The sequence below is a fragment of the Danio rerio genome, chromosome 23 (assembly GCF_049306965.1).
Source record: "Danio rerio strain Tuebingen ecotype United States chromosome 23, GRCz12tu, whole genome shotgun sequence".
Lineage (NCBI taxonomy): Eukaryota > Metazoa > Chordata > Actinopteri > Cypriniformes > Danionidae > Danio > Danio rerio.
In genome coordinates this window covers 3977501-3995590 of record NC_133198.1, presented here as the reverse complement: position 1 = coordinate 3995590, position 18090 = coordinate 3977501, and the positions used below count along the sequence as shown (strand labels likewise).

The window sequence follows — 18090 nt, the reverse complement described above, 5'->3', positions numbered from 1 at the left end:
CCTGGAAATGGCAAAAATGCCACTTATTTGCCGCAGGAAGTTAAAAATATCCGACTTCCTGTTGGGTTTGAGATATGGCTCCAAGAGACTTTTTCGTATGTTTTGCCGTGTTTGAGGTGTGTGACAATTTTCGTGCATGTGCGTGATTCGTAGATCAGGGGCTTGTCCGTTTAATTTTTGTAGGTGGCGCTGTCGAGTCATTTTGCCATGCCCACTTCATTATTGTTATGGGGATGTGTTCAGGAGAGGACTTTTATCAACCATGTGAAGTTTCAGGCAGATCGGACTTTGTGTGGTTGAGTTATAAGGTCTTCTTATTCCATGGCGAAGCGTTGAGGTTTGTCATGCCGCCACGGACACGCCCCTCTGCAAAAACTCTAGATCTTCACAATATATCATCGCTAGAGCTTTCAGATAACACAACCCAAATTTGGTGCTGATACGAAAAAATTTGTGGGAGGAGTTTATTACTCTGTAAATCATTTCATTTCCTGTGGCCAGCAGGTGGCGCTATAACTGTATATAGATATCAGCATGTAAACGTGTTCAGGTCAGGACTCTTATCAAGCGTGTGAATTTTGAGGCAGATCTGATAATGCATGCCTGAGGTAAAATGACTTCCTGTTTTGTGGCGAATCGTCAAACTTTGCGAGGCCGCCACGGACACGCCCATCGACGAAAACTCTAAAGCTTCGCAATTTAACATCGCCAAGGCCTTTAGATGACAAAACCCAATTTTGGTGTCGATCGGATAAAATCCCTAGGAGGAGTTCGTTAAAATATAACGCCTGGAAATGGCAAAAACGCCACTTTTTCGCCGCAGGAAGTCAAAAATATCCGACTTCCTGTTGGGTTTGAGATATGGCTCCAAGAGACTTTTTTGTATGTTTTGGCATGTTTGAGGTGTGTGCCATTTTTCGTGCATGTGCGTGATACGTGGATCGGGGGCTCGTCCGTTTAATTTTTCTAGGTGGCGCTGTCGAGTCATTTTGCCACACCCACTACCGAGACCCATAATAAACGTAAATTTTCGCCACTTCTGAGGCGTGTGCAAAGTTCCGTGAGTTTTCGGGCATGTTTAGCCCCTCAAAATCGTGATTCATTCCGGAGGAGAATAATAATAATAATAATAATAATAATTAAAGCTGCAAGCAGCGATGATAGGGACCTCGCACCCGGGCTCACCGCCGCCTGGTGGCCTCAGGATGACAGAGAACAGCGAACAATATTAATTTAAGCCGATGTATATAAAGAACCCGAGAAAATTACAAATTTATGTCAAACTTCTTCCTGTCACCAGGTGGCGCTGTGACTGTGACTCAAGATTGGCATGTAGATGCCTTCAGTAGAGGAATCTTATCCACCATGTGAATTTTCAGCCAGTACGGACATTGTTCGGCTGAGTTATATTTAATTTCCTGTTGCCAGCAGGTGGCGCTATGACTGTGACTCCATATTGGCATGTAGATGTCTTCAGGAGAGGAATTTAATCAACCTTGTAAAGTTTCAGGCAGATCAGACATTGTGTGGCTGAGTTATAAGCCAAACTACCTTCTGCCAGCAGGTGGCGCTATGAGAGACTCAATATAATTATGTAGATGTGCACGGGAGAGTACTTTGATCAACCATGTGAAGTTTCAGGCTGATTGGATATTGTGTGGTTGAGTTATAATGCAAACTACCTTCTGCCAGCAGGTGGCGCTATAACTGTGACTCAAGATTGGCATGTAGATGCCTTCAGTAGAAGAATTTAATCAACCATGTGAAGTTTCAGGCAGGTCAGACATTTTGTGGCTAAGTTATGAGCCAAACTACCTTCTGCCAGCAGGTGGCGCTATGACTGACTCAATATTGTTATGTGGATGTGTTCAAGAGAGGAATTTTATCAACCATGTGAAGTTTCAGGCAGATCGGACATTGTGTGGTTATAAGTCATTGTAATGACTTCCGGTTTTGTGGCGAATCGTCAAGGTTTGCGAAGCCGCCACGGACACGCCCATCAACGAAAACTCTAAAGCTTCGCAATTTAACATCGCCAAGGCCTTTAGATGACAAAACCCAATTTTGGTGTTGATCGGATAAAATCCCTAGGAGGAGTTCGTTAAGATACAACGCCTGGAAATGGCAAAAATGCCACTTTTTTGCAGCAGGAAGTTAAAAATATCCGACTTCCTGTTGGGTTTGAGATATGACTCCAAGAGACTTTTTCGTATGTTTTGGCGTGTTTGAGGTGTGTGCCAATTTTCGTGCATGTGCGTGATTCGTAGATCAGGGGCTCGTCCGTTTAATTTTTATAGGTGGCGCTGTCGAGTCATTTTGCCACGCCCACTTCAATATTGTTATGTGGATGTGATCAGGGGAGGACTTTTATCCACTATATGAAGTTTCAGGCTGATCGGACTTTGTGTGGTTGAGTTATAAAGCCTTCCTGTTCCATGGCGAAGCAGTGAGGTTTGTCATGCCGCCACGGACACGCCCCTCTCCGAAAATTCTAGATCTTCACAATATATCATCGCTAGAGCTTTTAGATAACACTACCCAATTTTGGTGCTGATGCGATAAAATTTGTGGGAGGAGTTTGTTACTCTGTAAAAACATGTCATTTCCTGTGGCCAGCAGGTGGCGCTGTAACTGTATCTGGATATTGGCATGTAAACGTGTTCAGGTCAGGACTGTTATTAAACGTGTGAAATTTGAGGCAGATCGGATGATGCATGCCTGAGTTAAAACGTCTTCCTGTTTTGTGGCGAAACGTCAAACTTTGCGAGGCCGCCACGTACACGCCCATCGACGAAAACTCTAAAGCTTCGCAATTTAACATCGCCAAGGCCTTTAGATGACAAATGCCAATTTTGGTGTCGATCGGATAAAATCCCTAGGAGGAGTTCGGTAAAGTACAAGGCCTGGAAATGGCAAAAACGCCACTTTTTCGCCGCAGGAAGTCAAAAATATCCGACTTCCTGTTGGGTTTGAGATATGGCTCCAAGAGACTTTTTCGTATGTTTTGGCATGTTTGAGGTGTGTACCAATTTTCGTGCATGTGCGTGATTCGTAGATCGGGGGCTCGTCCGTTTAATTTTTCTAGGTGGCGCTGTCGAGTCATTTTGCCACACCCACTTCCGAGACCCATAATAAACGTAAATTTTCGCCACTTCTGAGGCGTGTGCAAAGTTGCGTGAGTTTTCGGGCATGTTTAGCCCCTCTAAATCGCGATTCATTGGAGAGAAGAATAATAATAATAATAATAATAATAATAATAAACGGAGCAATTCCAATAGGGCCTACGCACCGTTTCGGTGCTCGGTCCCTAATAATAATAATAATAATAATAAACGGAGCAATTCCAATAGGGCCTACGCACCGTTTCGGTGCTCGGTCCCTAATGATAATAATAATAATAATACTAAAAAACTAAGAAGTTTTGTCCTGTTTTCAATCCAAATATCTAAATATTTTTAAATCAAGATACATACTAAACACTTGAAATCTTGTTTTCTAAAAAAAAAAACCCACCTCAAAATTAAGTGATTGTTTGCTTAAAACAAGTTCATTATTTGTGAATTGTGTAAAAAAAATAATCTTAACGAGATATAATTTCCAACAGAAGTTTTACCAGTTCACATAAGCGCGTAAGTGATCGTGATCTAAATCGTGAGATGGGCGTCGCCATGTTTACTTGCGGCCGCGTGATTGTCTCATTCATAAAAAGCAGAACATGCAGGATTCAGCAAGTAAATTCACCAGTTACTTGTAAGTAAGTGGCTGGTGAACTTGGAGGAGAGTAGATTTAACTTTATAGTTACTTTCTCTATGTGTAATGTGTATCTGATATGAACAAAACACATCGGCAAATTATATTTGAATGGATTGTTAGGTTTCCTTGTGTTTTACAAAATCTAAATGTTTGGTTTCACTTGTACTTGTGTGTATTTATATGTCTAAAACATAAAATAAGCATTAGGTGGTTAAAACGCTGCATAATTGTGATAATATGACGCGACTTTCTCAGCGGGGTTAAGTTGGTTTTGTTTTCAGAAAAAATAAGCACTTTTCCAACAGTCCCTAACGGAGAGCTCTGCTCAGCGCGAGCTCTCTCTGGCTCAGCGCCAGACACCGCGCCAAAGCTCAGTCTGATTTTCTCAGTTGCTGCTCTAAGCGTAAACGAGCTAACGCTAACTTGTCATGCTTGTCAAGCTGGATAACGAGTAAAACATCAGCACCAGGGACTTTACGGTCCTCACTTTAAAACGGAACAAAAGTAGGATCGTGCTGTTGAACTCCCTTCCTCCTCATCCCTGTCTATGAGGTGCCGAACTCTGTATTAGTGCGCGAGAGACCGAGAGAGACTGTGTTCACTCCGCTCTGCTCTGAAGTAAAGAGTTTTGGTCACACTTTATATTGTGGCCTTAACTAATATGTACTTACACAGGAATTAATAGTTTGTTACAATGTACTTATTGTGTAAATACATTTATTTACGGTGTACTTATGCTTGATTAAAAACATGTATGTAATAACATCTGTAATTAACTTTTGTTATTACATTTGTAAATACACTGTTGACCATCCCTTACACCTTAACCCACCCTTAAACCTGCCCATGCCACCAAACCTGTTCATAACCCAACCTCTATCCCAACTCAAAAGCACCACAAGTGTTCACAAATACATTATAAACACAGTAATTAAATTGTATTTATTTTTTATGTAAGTACATAGTAGTTAAGGACACTTAATATAAAGTGGGACCAGAGTTTTTTTAATAATCAAACGTCTCTGTGTTGCGCAACATAACGAATCGATAATGAAATTCGTTGCCAACACTTTTAGTAATTGATTTTTATCAAATTAATCGATTCGTTGTTGCAGCCCTATTTTAAATGTATCATGCTGCTTGAGGCCCCGTTTACACTGATGCGTTTTAGTTATAAAATGGTGATTTAGAATGAAAACAATCCACTTCCACACTGGCGTTTCATCTAGTGTTTCTGAAAAGATCTCCGTTCACACTACACTGCAAAAACACACATCACTTGACCACACACAAACACACACTCTAGCTTGCGCTGCAGCCTATGTGCACGCCTGAGCTCCAGGCAGTCAGCGGGTGCTTTGAGCACACCTCCCCAGACGAGAGCAGTGCACATCGGACAGTTCATCAAGGATATACTGCTGGATCTCATCTCACTATAGTTGTTAAACGTGATGTTTAGTTCATCTTGTCTCTATCTAATGACTTCAGTCTTTTAAATCTATTACTTGTTCTCAGGTAATGTGTTTTGGCTGAGCACAAAGATAAGCTAGTGTAACAACGTACACTGATTCTGCACATCTGACCGATTGCTTGCCTTTATTTCCTGTAATGTATAAACTTGTTGTACGTTATGGTTTTATAATCATAACGTTATGTCCTTTATTAATTATTAAAACTAATATTCAGCAAAAAACAGGGTGTGTTTCGTATTTTCATTGAGAATGAATGGAGGCATTTATATTATAGGCTCCGTTTAGTTATAAATTTGCATACAGTGAAGATGACGCTCGTATAAATATGTAGCTACACGCCTCAATATATATGTAGCTACACGCCTCATTTTGGTCCCACATTATATTAAGTGGCCTTAACTAATATGTACTTACATAGGAATTAATAGTTTGTTACAATGTACTTGTTGTGTAAATACATGCATTTACTGTGTACTTATGCTTGATTAAATAAATTATGTAATTACATCTGTAATTAACTTTTGTTATTACATTTGTAAATACACTTTTGACCATCCCCACACCTTAACCCACCCTTAAACCTACCCATGCCACCAAACCTGTCCATAACCCAACCCCTATCTCAACTCAAAAGTACCACAAGTGTTCTCAAATACATTATAAACACAGTCAGTACATTGTAGTTATTTTTTTGATGCAAGTACATAGTAGTTAAGGACACTTAATATAAAGTGGGACTATATTTTTGGCATCTGTTGTTAACACCAACATGAAAATAGGCAGTTCCTTATATTATGTTTTCATTTCATTGTTAAGAAAGTAAAACAGTGTAGCCTGGATGATGTGAATGACATTATACAGTACACTGTTCCATTTGAAGATTTACCCGACGTGTCCTTTTCTGGTGACTGTGGAGGTCATTTGACTACAATGAACTCATTGTCATGTTCAAGAAACCGGTCTGAGATGATTCGTGCTTTATGGCATGGAGCATTATCCTGCTGGAAGTAGCCATCAGAAGATGAGTAAACTGTGGTCAATGTTTTTTTTAATCTTCTATTGTCCAGTTTTGGTTAGCCTGTGTGAACTGTAGCCTCAGTGTCCTGTTCTTAGCTGACAGGAGTGGCACCCGGTGTGGTCTTCTGCTGCTGTAGCCCATCCGTCTCAAAGTTGGACATGTTGTGCGTTCAGAGATGCTCTTCCGCAGACCTTGGTTGTAACAAGTGGTTATTTGAGTTACTGTTGCCTTTCTATCAGCTCGAAACAGTCTGGCCATTCTCCTCTGACCTCTGGCAGGGCATTTGTGCCCACTGAAATGCCCCTCACTGGATATATATATTTTTCAGACCATTCTCTGTAAACCCTAGACATGGTTGTGCGTAAAAATTCCAGTACATCAGCAGTTTCTGAAATACTCAGACCAGCCAGTCTGGCATGCCATGCCATGTTCAGAGTCACTTAAATCCCCTTTCTTCCCCATTCTGATGCTCGCTTTCAACTGCAGCAGATCGTCTTGACCATGTCTACATGCCTAAATGCATTGAGTTGCTGCCATGTGATTGGCTGATTAGAAATTTGCATTAACAAGCAGTTAAACAGGTGTACCTAACAAAGTAGCCGGAGAGTGTAAATATCCTTAATACGTGCCATAACATTGATTCCCCCCTCCCTCAAAGGCTATCATTGAAAGACAGAAAGACAGCTATCACTGCAGTTTTAGAATGCCGGAAGCAACGTGGTGCTCAAGTGAGGTATTGAGTTGTGAGGACAGCTTGTTTTAGGAGTTTGTCTTTACAAAATGAAGACAGAATAGTTTTGTATCTCATTTTACTGCAATAGGGTATACAGTATGCCGAAGCATGCTAATGGGACTTTTAATTTGCCAGTAACCTGGGTTAAGCGCTTCCGGCGAACTGTATGCAATGGAAAAACCAGCGCATTTAAGGTCTGTTTTCTTTCAAAATCAGCGATCTCCATTAGCTGAGTGATATCCAATATAAAGTGGGTCTCAGATTGTACAAGAAGCACTGCATTACATTACATTTCCCCCGCCGTGTCTTTGTAAAATGAGCATTTATTTCACCCCGGTATATTCAATGGCGCTTCTGCGCTAGCCTGCCGATTCTGACGGGCGCATGCGAGTAAACGACTTTTTGTCTCGTTTTACGCTTGAGCAACTAAATGAATGCCAGAGTTTATTTAACTGAATGTTTTTTAATGACATTACAACATCGATGCTGTAAAAGGAACCGAATAAAATGGAAAAAAAATTCACAAAAACAGCTCACCGGAAGTTTATCAGCATGGAAAAAACCCTAGCTCGGCATATACCCCATTATTGGGCTCACGGATTCAAAGATGACAAGATATCACATTTGTAATAGATTGGATGGATGGATTGAGGCAATAGGCTCAGAACAGCATGTGGGTTTTAGCCAGCAGCTCATCCTCCTGAGGCTACGACATGCTGTTCTCTTGTCACTGATACAGATGGACTTTTGCACCTTTAACTGTCTGCACATATGCTCAGTTCATAAATCATGCCTTTGCTCCCAATGCGCATGCAATCCCGTGCTCCACACTTTCCTTCCTCATTCTTGAGCTTCATTACTGTTAAATAAACTCAAAGGTGTGGCTGCGTCTTTGACTGAATAGGTGGTGGCTTACAAAAACAGCATCTTAACCAAGAAACTATTTAGTGAACTGAAGTGTTTTTCTAGGGCAGCTCCGAGCAAACATGACCGATTGCACAAAAGAATTTGCAGCAAATATTTGGCACAAATCTTTCTCTCGAGTTGATTGACTGAAATATTATTTTTTCTAATCTCCTATCATTTACTCAAGACTTTTATAATAAGATTTATTATTATTTTTCTTTTCTTTTTAAAATATATAAATAGATCCGAGATATTTCCTCATAATTAGTAATAATCTAGTAATTAAAGTAATCAATGTGAATCCGTATTATATGTGCATTCAAAAAAATAATCTCTTAAGGCCCAAGGTGTTTGTTTTTTTTTTTACATGCATTTTTTTATTTCTCTTTGCTATTTGGGCTTATTGGAACCTAATTAGAATAAAAATCTAAGTATCATCTTTTAATATGATGTACTTTTAGAGAAAAATTATGTCCATATGTGGACTCCGAATTTACTTAAAGGACACATAGTTTACCCCTTTTTTATGATTTAATATTAATATTATGGTTTTGGTTATGGTTTTGATTTTGGACAGTTAAAAATAGGATTTAGGACATTTCATATGCTTTAAAACAGTTGCAGGATGACACTGTATGCCTGTAACAAAATATAAAACATTCAAAGTATTTGTCAACGTAATGTGGACGCTCAAGCCCTAGGAGGTTAAAAGTAATCTTCAAAAGATAAAGGCTAAATTGTTAAAGTCAATGCTTACAGGTTTCCAGCATTATGCAAAACATCTTCGTTTGTGTTTAACAGAGTAAAAAGTAACTAAAAGAGTTTTGGAAGTGAATAGGAGAGTAAATGATGACAGAAATTTCAGATTTGGGTGAATGTACCTAAAATACTCTACAGATTTCAATAACACTAATAAAAAAAAAGTCCACAGATTTTATGAAATTCATTTTTTAATGATTTCATTCAGATTTAATAATATCATAATGAAACGTATCTCATATTTCATACTGCATTCATTCACATACACTGCATTAATTGTATGAACACAATCTACACAGTTGGATCTACATTATTTAAAATTTCTATGGTATTTCTAGATAAAAGAGGGATATAAGCAAAATACATTGTTTTGGACTTTGGAAAATCAGTGTAGCTTACAAGTGATAACACACACAACGGCAACATATGTCTAAAATGGCAAAAAATGGCACTTTAAGTGAAGATTCTACTAAAGTGCATATAAAATCTGTTACTCCAGCAGCTTTTTGGTTTTGCACCTGACTACACTCCCTAAGCAAACAAATCAAGCAGTCTTCTGCATGTTATGAAATGTAACAGACATATTTACAGTTAAAGTCAGAATTATTAGCCCCCTGTTTATTTTTTTTACCTAATTTCTGTTTAATGGAGAGAAGAATTTTTCAACACATTTCTAATCATAATAGTTTTAATAACTCGATTCTAATAACTGATTTATTTTATCTTTTCCATGATGACAGAAAATAATATTTGACTAGATATTTTTCAAGACACTTCTATACAGCTTAAAGTGACATTTAAAGGCTTAATTAGGTTAATTAGGTTAAGTAGGCAGGTTAGAATAATTAGGCAAGTTATTGTATAACGATGGTTTGTTCTTTTGAAAACAAAAAATATAGCTTAAAGGGGCTAATACTTTTGACCTTAAAATGGTGTTTAAAAAATTAAAAACTGCTTTTATTCTAGGCGAAATAAAACAAATAAGGCTTTCTCCAGAAGAAAAAATATTATCAGACATACTGTGAAAATTTCCTTGCTCTGTTAAACATTGTTTGGGAAATATTTAAAAAATAAAAAATAATTAAAACGGGGGATAATAATTCTGACTTCAACTGTATATCCAGAGAGAGAGGGAAAGAGAGAGAGATATGTTTCTACAGGTGATTTGTCAAGCATGCACACTCAGATCTGCATAATGTTAATGCTCTCGTGGATTTCTCGAAAGGTTCATGATGTCTTAGTGATTAGGATAGAGACGAATCTCAGTGGAGCTGAAAGAGAATGTGCTGGCCTCCTTCCACAGGAACTTGAAGAATGAGAATGAGTGCATGTTGTGGATTGTGATGCACTTGCGGTTTCATGCATGAAACGTGTCCTTGTGCATTTCCGCACATGTGCTTTTGTTATCGCAGAATCAACACAATTCAGCTTCGTGCCCAAGTGTAATGTAAATGTTTCAATGCACTCACTATTACACACATTCTCACAGACCTATTAAACATCCTCATTCTCAGACTCTGTGCGCGCACTCTGGTCATGAAAGTGTATTTATACACATCTCATAATAGTAAATATAAAGTCTAAGGATAAAATAAAATCTTGAAATAATAAAATATAACCATAAATCTGTTAGAAAAACAAATAAAGAAAAATAAACAGTAAACATCACCAAATCGAAAGATCACTGCTGCTGCTGTGCTTAATAGCTTTTAAAACTACTATTTAAATAGCACTAATTAGCAGGGTTTGCAGATTTCCAATAAAGCTGAACTCATTTTAAATAAACTTGAGATCATTTATGAAAAAAAGTCTCTTCATTTATAATTATTGCTGCACGGTGACTCTCAAGGTAAAATATAATGCAGCAAGTTTTAAGTTGTGATGTTTAGGAAAGGGTTATTGGTCTAATTTGATTGGTAAGCGGGCTAGTTTTGTTTCTCATCTGCATGACCTCCTCATACGACTAACCTGTGATTTGATAAGAAAAGCAGCGAGTTAAATGAGCAGAATCCATTATCCAGAAAAAGAAAATCTTCATGTTTATGGACACATTTTTCTGTGTTTCTTTTACAGGAGGAGGAGATGTTTCGTCCTAATATGTTCTTCCTGTTACTTCTTCCACCAATCATTTTTGAGTCTGGATACTCATTGCATAAGGTAAACATTGGTGTAATGTTAATTATGATCAATATTTTGCTGTAAAATGTGACATAAATTCACCCTGAAATCGTAACCGAATGTGCTAAATAATGACATAACAAATAGATGATTAAAACACACCAGAAGCGGTATGCATGAATAAATCGTGCTATTTGCATGTAAATAGATACGTGAGCCTTTTAAGTTTACTCGCTTCATTAGCGCATCAAATTCAATAAAATAATTACAAGTTTAACTACTATTTTTTTTATTTCATATATTAAGTTTTTAGTTAGGATACTCCCAAAATAATTCTTGAAAAATCAGCAGATTTTTTTTTTTTTTTCAATATTCTCCACAGAAATAGCAAAAAATATCCGCAGATTCTGTCTGGCCCTACATATTTGTAAAAAAAAAAACTACGGTTATTGAGTAATTTGTTTATATTACTGTTGTTCTTTGACTACATGAATGAGTTGTTCAGTTTTGAACATTTGACATTTTTGCAACACAGCGCTTTACCACAATTTAGCCAGCAGAGGTCCTCATTGAGCTTTGATTTGGAAAGCTTCGAGTAACGAACGTTTTTTTCCGATACAATCGAACAGTTCACTTGTTCAGAAGACTTCATTTCACCATCACTAATAGACACGGATCATTTGTGGAGCTTCTGTCTGCCCAGCGACTCGTAGTTTGGTTTCTAAATGGCTAACACGGATTGTTGAGAGAGTAGCTGTGCTTTAGGAAGGCTGAAAAACAGCGTAGATTCGTTTGGCGCCATGTCAACTAGATTCTTTCAGAGGTGCACCCAGCTCAGTGAGTTCATCAACTCCTAAAGAAACTGTACTTGAATAATGTAAGCTTTCAGCGGTGCTTTTGATTGAGGTGAGCCCAGTTTGATAAGCTGTTGTCCGGAGTCAGCAGGAGGATTTCTTCTTGGGACACCAACAACAGGCACTATGTTATAATCATGCTCATACTAAAGCAAGCTCCTGATTGGTTAACATGGTGCAAATGTCTGTTGCGTGATGCACGTCAAACTCGAAAACGCACAACTTGCACCTCTTTATTCGTAAAATCATGTTATTCGCACCACCTCATTTGCGAAAATCGTGCTGCAGGATGTCGGTTTACGTGTTTGCATTGACTTAACATGTACATCACTTGAGTTTGATGCCTCATCCACGTCTGGTGTGAACGTACAATTACAGTTGTGTTGTTTAATATTGTCATATTTTTGCTACATCTCAATAAATAGATCAAAAAAATTAAAAACTAAACACAAACATGCACAAAAAACTGAAATTATTTCTATTTGTAGGCTGCGCTCAAGTATAAACAGTACAATACAACACAATCAGTGTCATCTGATTCACAAATTAACATCACGAACTTGCTCTTTTAATGAATTGTTTCATTCTAAAAGAAACACAGATGTCTGAAAGATATTTGACAGCCTAAATATCTTGACCTAGTCTTTTGAATCAAGTAGTACAGTGTGAAATCTAAGAATAGCACTTTAATTAGTCAGCAAACTGTTTTCGAGGAATATCAGTATTGTTTGCCCTCTGGCTTAAGTCAGAGACTCTTGTAGTTCTAAAAACAGATTGACCATTCAGGTTTTTATTTTCTGCAGGGTAATTTTTTCCAAAACATAGGCTCCATCACGTTATTCGCCGTGTTTGGAACAGCGATTTCAGCTTTCATCGTGGGAGGGGGAATCTACTTCCTAGGCCAGGTATGTTATTTTTGTTTTATGAAACTTTTCTCACGTCTTTCTATGTAAACAGACCTGTAAATGAGTTCGGTGAGTGGTTCATCTAGTTAAACTGGTTTGCACGCCTTAACCACAATAGTGACTGGCATGTTTCAATGTGTCTGTTGAACAGGCCGATGTTATCTACAAGATGACGATGACAGACAGGTGAGAAGTCTGCTTGTATACTATCAAGAAAAGTGTTTTGAGAATGCGCATGCACAGTCTTTTTCTTTTTCCTCCAGTTTTGCGTTCGGCTCTCTGATCTCCGCTGTAGATCCCGTGGCCACCATCGCCATCTTTAACGCTCTGAATGTGGATCCTGTACTCAACATGCTGGTGTTTGGGGAGAGCATCCTAAACGACGCTGTCTCCATCGTATTAACAAAGTACGCATCTAAACTCTTATGCTTTCTTTCATCAAGTCAGTTCTTTGGATCTAAAAACAATGCATCTCACACTCATTATGCTTCTTTCCACTAAAGCTAAAAATAAAAAAACAGCTCTTACCCTTCAAAACTTATACTCTCAAATCAGCCAGCAGTTACAGTGTACTCGGAAAGTATTCACACTTCACTTTGTCCATTTTTTTATTATGTTAGAGCAGGGGTGGCCAACCCTGTTCCTGTAAAGCCACCCTCCTGCAGATTTCAGTTGCTACCCATATCAAACACACCTGAACCAATTAATTAGGACCTGAACACCATGTGATAATTACAGGCAGGTGTGTTTGATATGGGTAGCAACTGAAATCTGCAGGAAGGTGGCTCTCCAGGAACAGGGTTGGCCACCCGTGTGTTAGAGCCTTATACAAAATTTAATTAAAGAGAGACCCCCTCCTATGATTGTAAATCATAAGTATATGGCAATACATTGCAAATACAATTGAAATCAGAAGTTTACATACACTCTGTTAATGTGACTAAACCTTTTTTCTCTTTTAGGTAAGTTAGGATCAAATTAGTTTCTGTTCTGCTTAATAGCAGAATAATGAGAGATATTTTTTGAAAAATTGTTATAACTTTTCTTGAAATTCAAGCATACATACAATAAGATTATTCTGCCTCTGAGAAAGCTCAGGTGATGGTGTCAAGGTTTTGGAAGTTTCTGATTGGCTGATTGACAACATTTGAGTTAATTGAAGCACAACTGTAGAATAGTATTTAAGGAAAAGCTCAAACACACTGCTTCCTTGTGTGACAACATGGGAAAATCATCAAGCCAGAATCAACAACAAAGCCAGATTACAATTTGCTAAATTACACTGGGATGAAGACTAATGTTTGGAGACATGTCCTGTGCTCTGATGGAACTAAGATTGAACTGTTTGGCCATAATGACCAGTGTTACATTTGGAGGACAAAGAGGAAAGCTTACAAACCTGGGAACACCATCCCAACTGTGAAGTATGGGGGCGGCAGCATCATGTTGTGGGGCTGTTTTGCTGCAGGAGGGACTGGTCCACTTCACAGCATAGATGGCTTCAAAATAGAAAGAAAGAACATTGTGTAGAAAGCAACTGAAGCAACATCTCAAGACATCAGCCAGGAAATTAAAACTTGGCCTCAAATGGGTCTTTCAAACAGACCATGACCCTAGGCATGCTGCCAAATTAGTTAAAATGTACTTTAAGGACAACAGAGTGAATATTTTGGAGTGGCCATCACAAAGCCCTGATCTCAATCCTATAAAAAAAATTATGGGCAAAGTTGAAAAAGCTTGTGCGAGCAAGAAAGCCAACAAATCTGACTGAGTTACACTAATTCTGTCAGGTGGAATGGGCCAAAATTCCTTCAAACTGTTGTGAGAAGCTTGTGGAAGGACACCCACAACATTTGACCAAAGTTATACAGTTTAAATGCAAAGCTAAAAAAAATACCAAGGAAATGTGTGTAAACTTTTGACCGTCTAGAAATTAATAAAAATTCTCCAAAAAAATAAATCTCTTATTATTCTGGCATTTAGCAAATGTAAATCATTTTAGGTAATCCTAACAGACCTAAAATAGTAAACCTTTAGTATAATATCCCGTCAGACTTTTTTTTTTTAAATGGTTATGTTCCTTTTTTTTAGAGTGTATATAAACTTCTGGTTTCAACTGTACATTCATTCATTTATTCAATATAGATTAAATATTCTTTATTTCCTCAATTCTACCAGCAATACCCTATAATAGCACCCCTATAATGATTTTTGACCAATTTGTTGCAAAAAATAAACAAAAATGAATAAATTATAGTAATAATTAAATGTTCAAGGATGTAATTTCAATCTGCCATCCCTTTTTGAGTCTGTAGAGACAGGGTAGGTAGGATCAAAGGGCGGCAACAAAACTTTAGTTTCAGCCTCCGCTTCAACCTACATCGCCATTATACCTTACATCCTTACTCACAGGACTGCGCTGCCTTTCAACTGCATAATAAGATTCACTCTCATCTGGAGCATCACTAGTGGTTTAAAAAAATTCCATTTCAATCAAATGTACATAAACAGTTTTCTTTACTGTCGGCTGGCGGCTTATTTGGAAATATGCAGCGATTTCAGAAAGATCATCTTTACGTAACTTATCAAATTGTTCTATTGAAGGATTACTAAGGAACATTTTCAAATTGAACGACGCCATATCAAAATTGTCACTAAACAACTAACTAGAAGCAATAGACGAGTCTTACCCAAACTCACGCTTTTGCACATTTGACGGACTTGCCCCCGAGCTACAATTCACGCACATGTATGAAAATTGGCACACACATCAAACATGCCAATACCTACAAAAAAGTCTCATAGAGTGAAATCTCAAACCCAACAGGAAGTCAGATATTTTTTACTTCGTGTGCCAAGAAAGTGCACTTTTAGCAATTTTCAGGCATTGTATATTATCGAACTCCTCCTAGGGATTTTATCCGATCAACACCAAAATTCGGTATTGTCATCTAAAGCCCTTGGCAATGTGAATTTGCGAAGATCTAGAGTTTTCGTCAAAGGGCCGTGTCCGTTGCAGCCTCGCAAACTTTTAACGATTCACCGTTAAACAATAACTTGTTACAACTCAGGCATGCATTGCCTGATCTGCAGCAAAATTCACACGTTTGATAACAGTCCTGACCTGAACACGTCTTAATACCAATATCCAGTTACAGTTATAGCACCACCTGCTGGCAACAGGACATGACATGTTTTAGTTTGCCAAAGTCCTCCCACAAATTTTATGACATCAAATCCATGTTCCATTAGTTTAATCCAAAGGCTTTTACGATGTTAAATTGTGAAGAACTAGAGTTTTCGCCGAAGGGCATGTCCGTGGCAGACTGACAAATTTCAGTGTATCACCATGGAGGAGGAAGTACTTTTACCTCAGCCAAACATAGTCTGATCTGCCAGAAAATTCACAGGTTTGATGAGATTCATGTGCTGAGGACATCTACATGCCAATATTGAGTCACAGTCATAGCACCACCTGCTGACAGAAGGAATTGGCCACTGTTCTCTGTCATCTTAAGGCCACTGGGCGGCGGTGAGCCCAGGTGCGAGGTCCCTTTAATTGCTGCTTGCAGCTTTAATTTTCATTCATTTATTCATTTTCTTGTCGGCTTAGTCCCTTTATTAATCCGGGGTCGCCACAGCGGAATGAACCGCCAACTTATCCAGCAAGTTTTTACGCAACAGATGCCCTTCCAGCCGCAACCCATCTCTGGGAATCATCCACACACACATTCACACACACACACACACACACACACACACACACACACACACACACACACACACACACACACACAATGGACAATTTAGCCTACCCAATTCACCTGTACCGCATGTCTTTGGACTGTGGGGGAAACCCACGCAAAGGCAGGGAGAACATGCAAACTCCACACAGAAATGACAACTGAGCTGAGGTTCGAACCAGCGACCCAACGATTGCTGTGAGGCGACAGCACTACCTATTGCGGCACTGCCTCGCCAGCTTTAATTTTAAACAAATACTTTTTTGCGCACCCCATTGACAGATTTTTATTTTAAGGAAAGACTCTTGATTTCTGACTCAAACTTTGGACTTATTGTTTCTGAAAACAAGACAATATTTTTTACAAGCAGAAAAATGCTTCTTGATATATTTTATGTTATATGTTTTGAAAAAGTGAACCAATAAGGCAACTTTTTCTGACAGCTATGATTTACAGCGGGTGGTGAAATGTCCTCACCACAGTCTTTGCAAAAGTAGATCACCCCAAATCTGCACAGCTTCTGCAGTGGACCAAAATGAAATGATCAAACCTCAAATGCAGACTGATCCGTGTGGTTTTGCAGACACAGACTCAGCATCAACCAGCAGCATTTGGTTGTGAGTTGGTGTAATTTCTCCTGCATAAACTGGTCACGCTCTCTCTGTGTCTCAGCAGGTGTTCGTGTAAGTGTGTCAGGCTCTCCAGTCTGTGGCCAAACTGCCGTTGGCCTTGTGGCCTGCAGACATCCCCATTCTGTCTGTTTCTGCCTTCTGCTCGTTTTTCGCTTCCATGTCCCATGATTTATGGCCAAATGAAAGTGTTCTGTGTTTCCGTGTGATAAATCTGCTATGATTCAGGCTCTCCGACTTTTAAATCTTGCAGAAAAACTGTGATACACTGCAAAAAGATACTTTGCTTACTTAGATTGTTTGTCCAAATATCTAAAATAAAAATTGTCTTGTTTGAAGAAATGTGTCAAACTTACAAGCTAAATAATCTTCTTATGAGGTAAGAAAAATAGTCCTGTTTTATCTTTTGACCTAAGATTATTTTGCTTAACCATTGGCAGATTATTGAGCTTGTTTTAAGGAAAAACTCACTTATTTTTGACACATTGATTCTTAAAATAAGATTTTTTCTTTCTTTCTTCATTTAAGAATTTTGGGATACTGTATTTAGACTAGGGCTGGGCGATACAGCAAGAAAAATATCACAACATATTGTTTTATACCATTCGATATCGATAATTATTGAATATCTCATTTACAATCCATTGAGGAATTTTCAGGATGTTTTATTTATTATTTATTATTTATTTAACATTACTAAGGCAAATAGTTTTAATAGTCAAATAAATAAATAAACAAAAATATCTTGCCTCATGTCTTACAATAAAATAAGCAAAAGTGTTAAAGAGACTCTTAAACTTGATAAGTATGTTAGAAAGTGTGTGCAATGGTGAAGTGTAAATGCTGAGCAATCAAAGCAAACTTTAGGGTAGATCAACATCTGTAAGATGTCAATAATAATGTTGCCGTAAACCTCAAACTCTGTCAACAAAACTAATTATGATAATCAAATCTGTGTATGTGTGTGAATGAGTGTGTATGGGTGTTACCCAGTATGGGGTTGCAGCTGAAAGGGCATCCGCTGCATAAAACATTTGCTGGATAAGTTAGCGGATCGTTCCGCTGTGGTGACCCCTGATGAATGAATGGACTAATCCGAAAAGAAAATGAATGAATGAATGATATTAACATTACACAAATGCAAATGTTCATGAATGAACTGAAAAATAGGCATGGAGACATGAAGAAGGCATTAAAGT

The 18090-nt window shown here is 38.2% G+C and overlaps 1 protein-coding gene across 2 annotated transcripts in view; it reads left to right on the top strand.

The window, feature by feature from the left end:
* The window catches only part of slc9a8 (solute carrier family 9 member 8), a 68132-nt gene that overhangs the window by 24408 nt on the left and 25634 nt on the right, over window positions 1–18090 (top strand). Inside the window, exons 5-9 of one of the 2 annotated variants that reach the window (XR_012398323.1) lie at window positions 10716–10799; window positions 12418–12519; window positions 12671–12705; window positions 12783–13146; window positions 13301–15309. Coding sequence is in view for 1 of the 2 variants with exons in the window: in NM_001008586.1 (NP_001008586.1) it covers window positions 10716–10799; window positions 12418–12519; window positions 12671–12705; window positions 12783–12926 (365 nt within the window). In the remaining variant the exon portion in view is untranslated. 2 annotated transcript variants of the gene reach the window in all.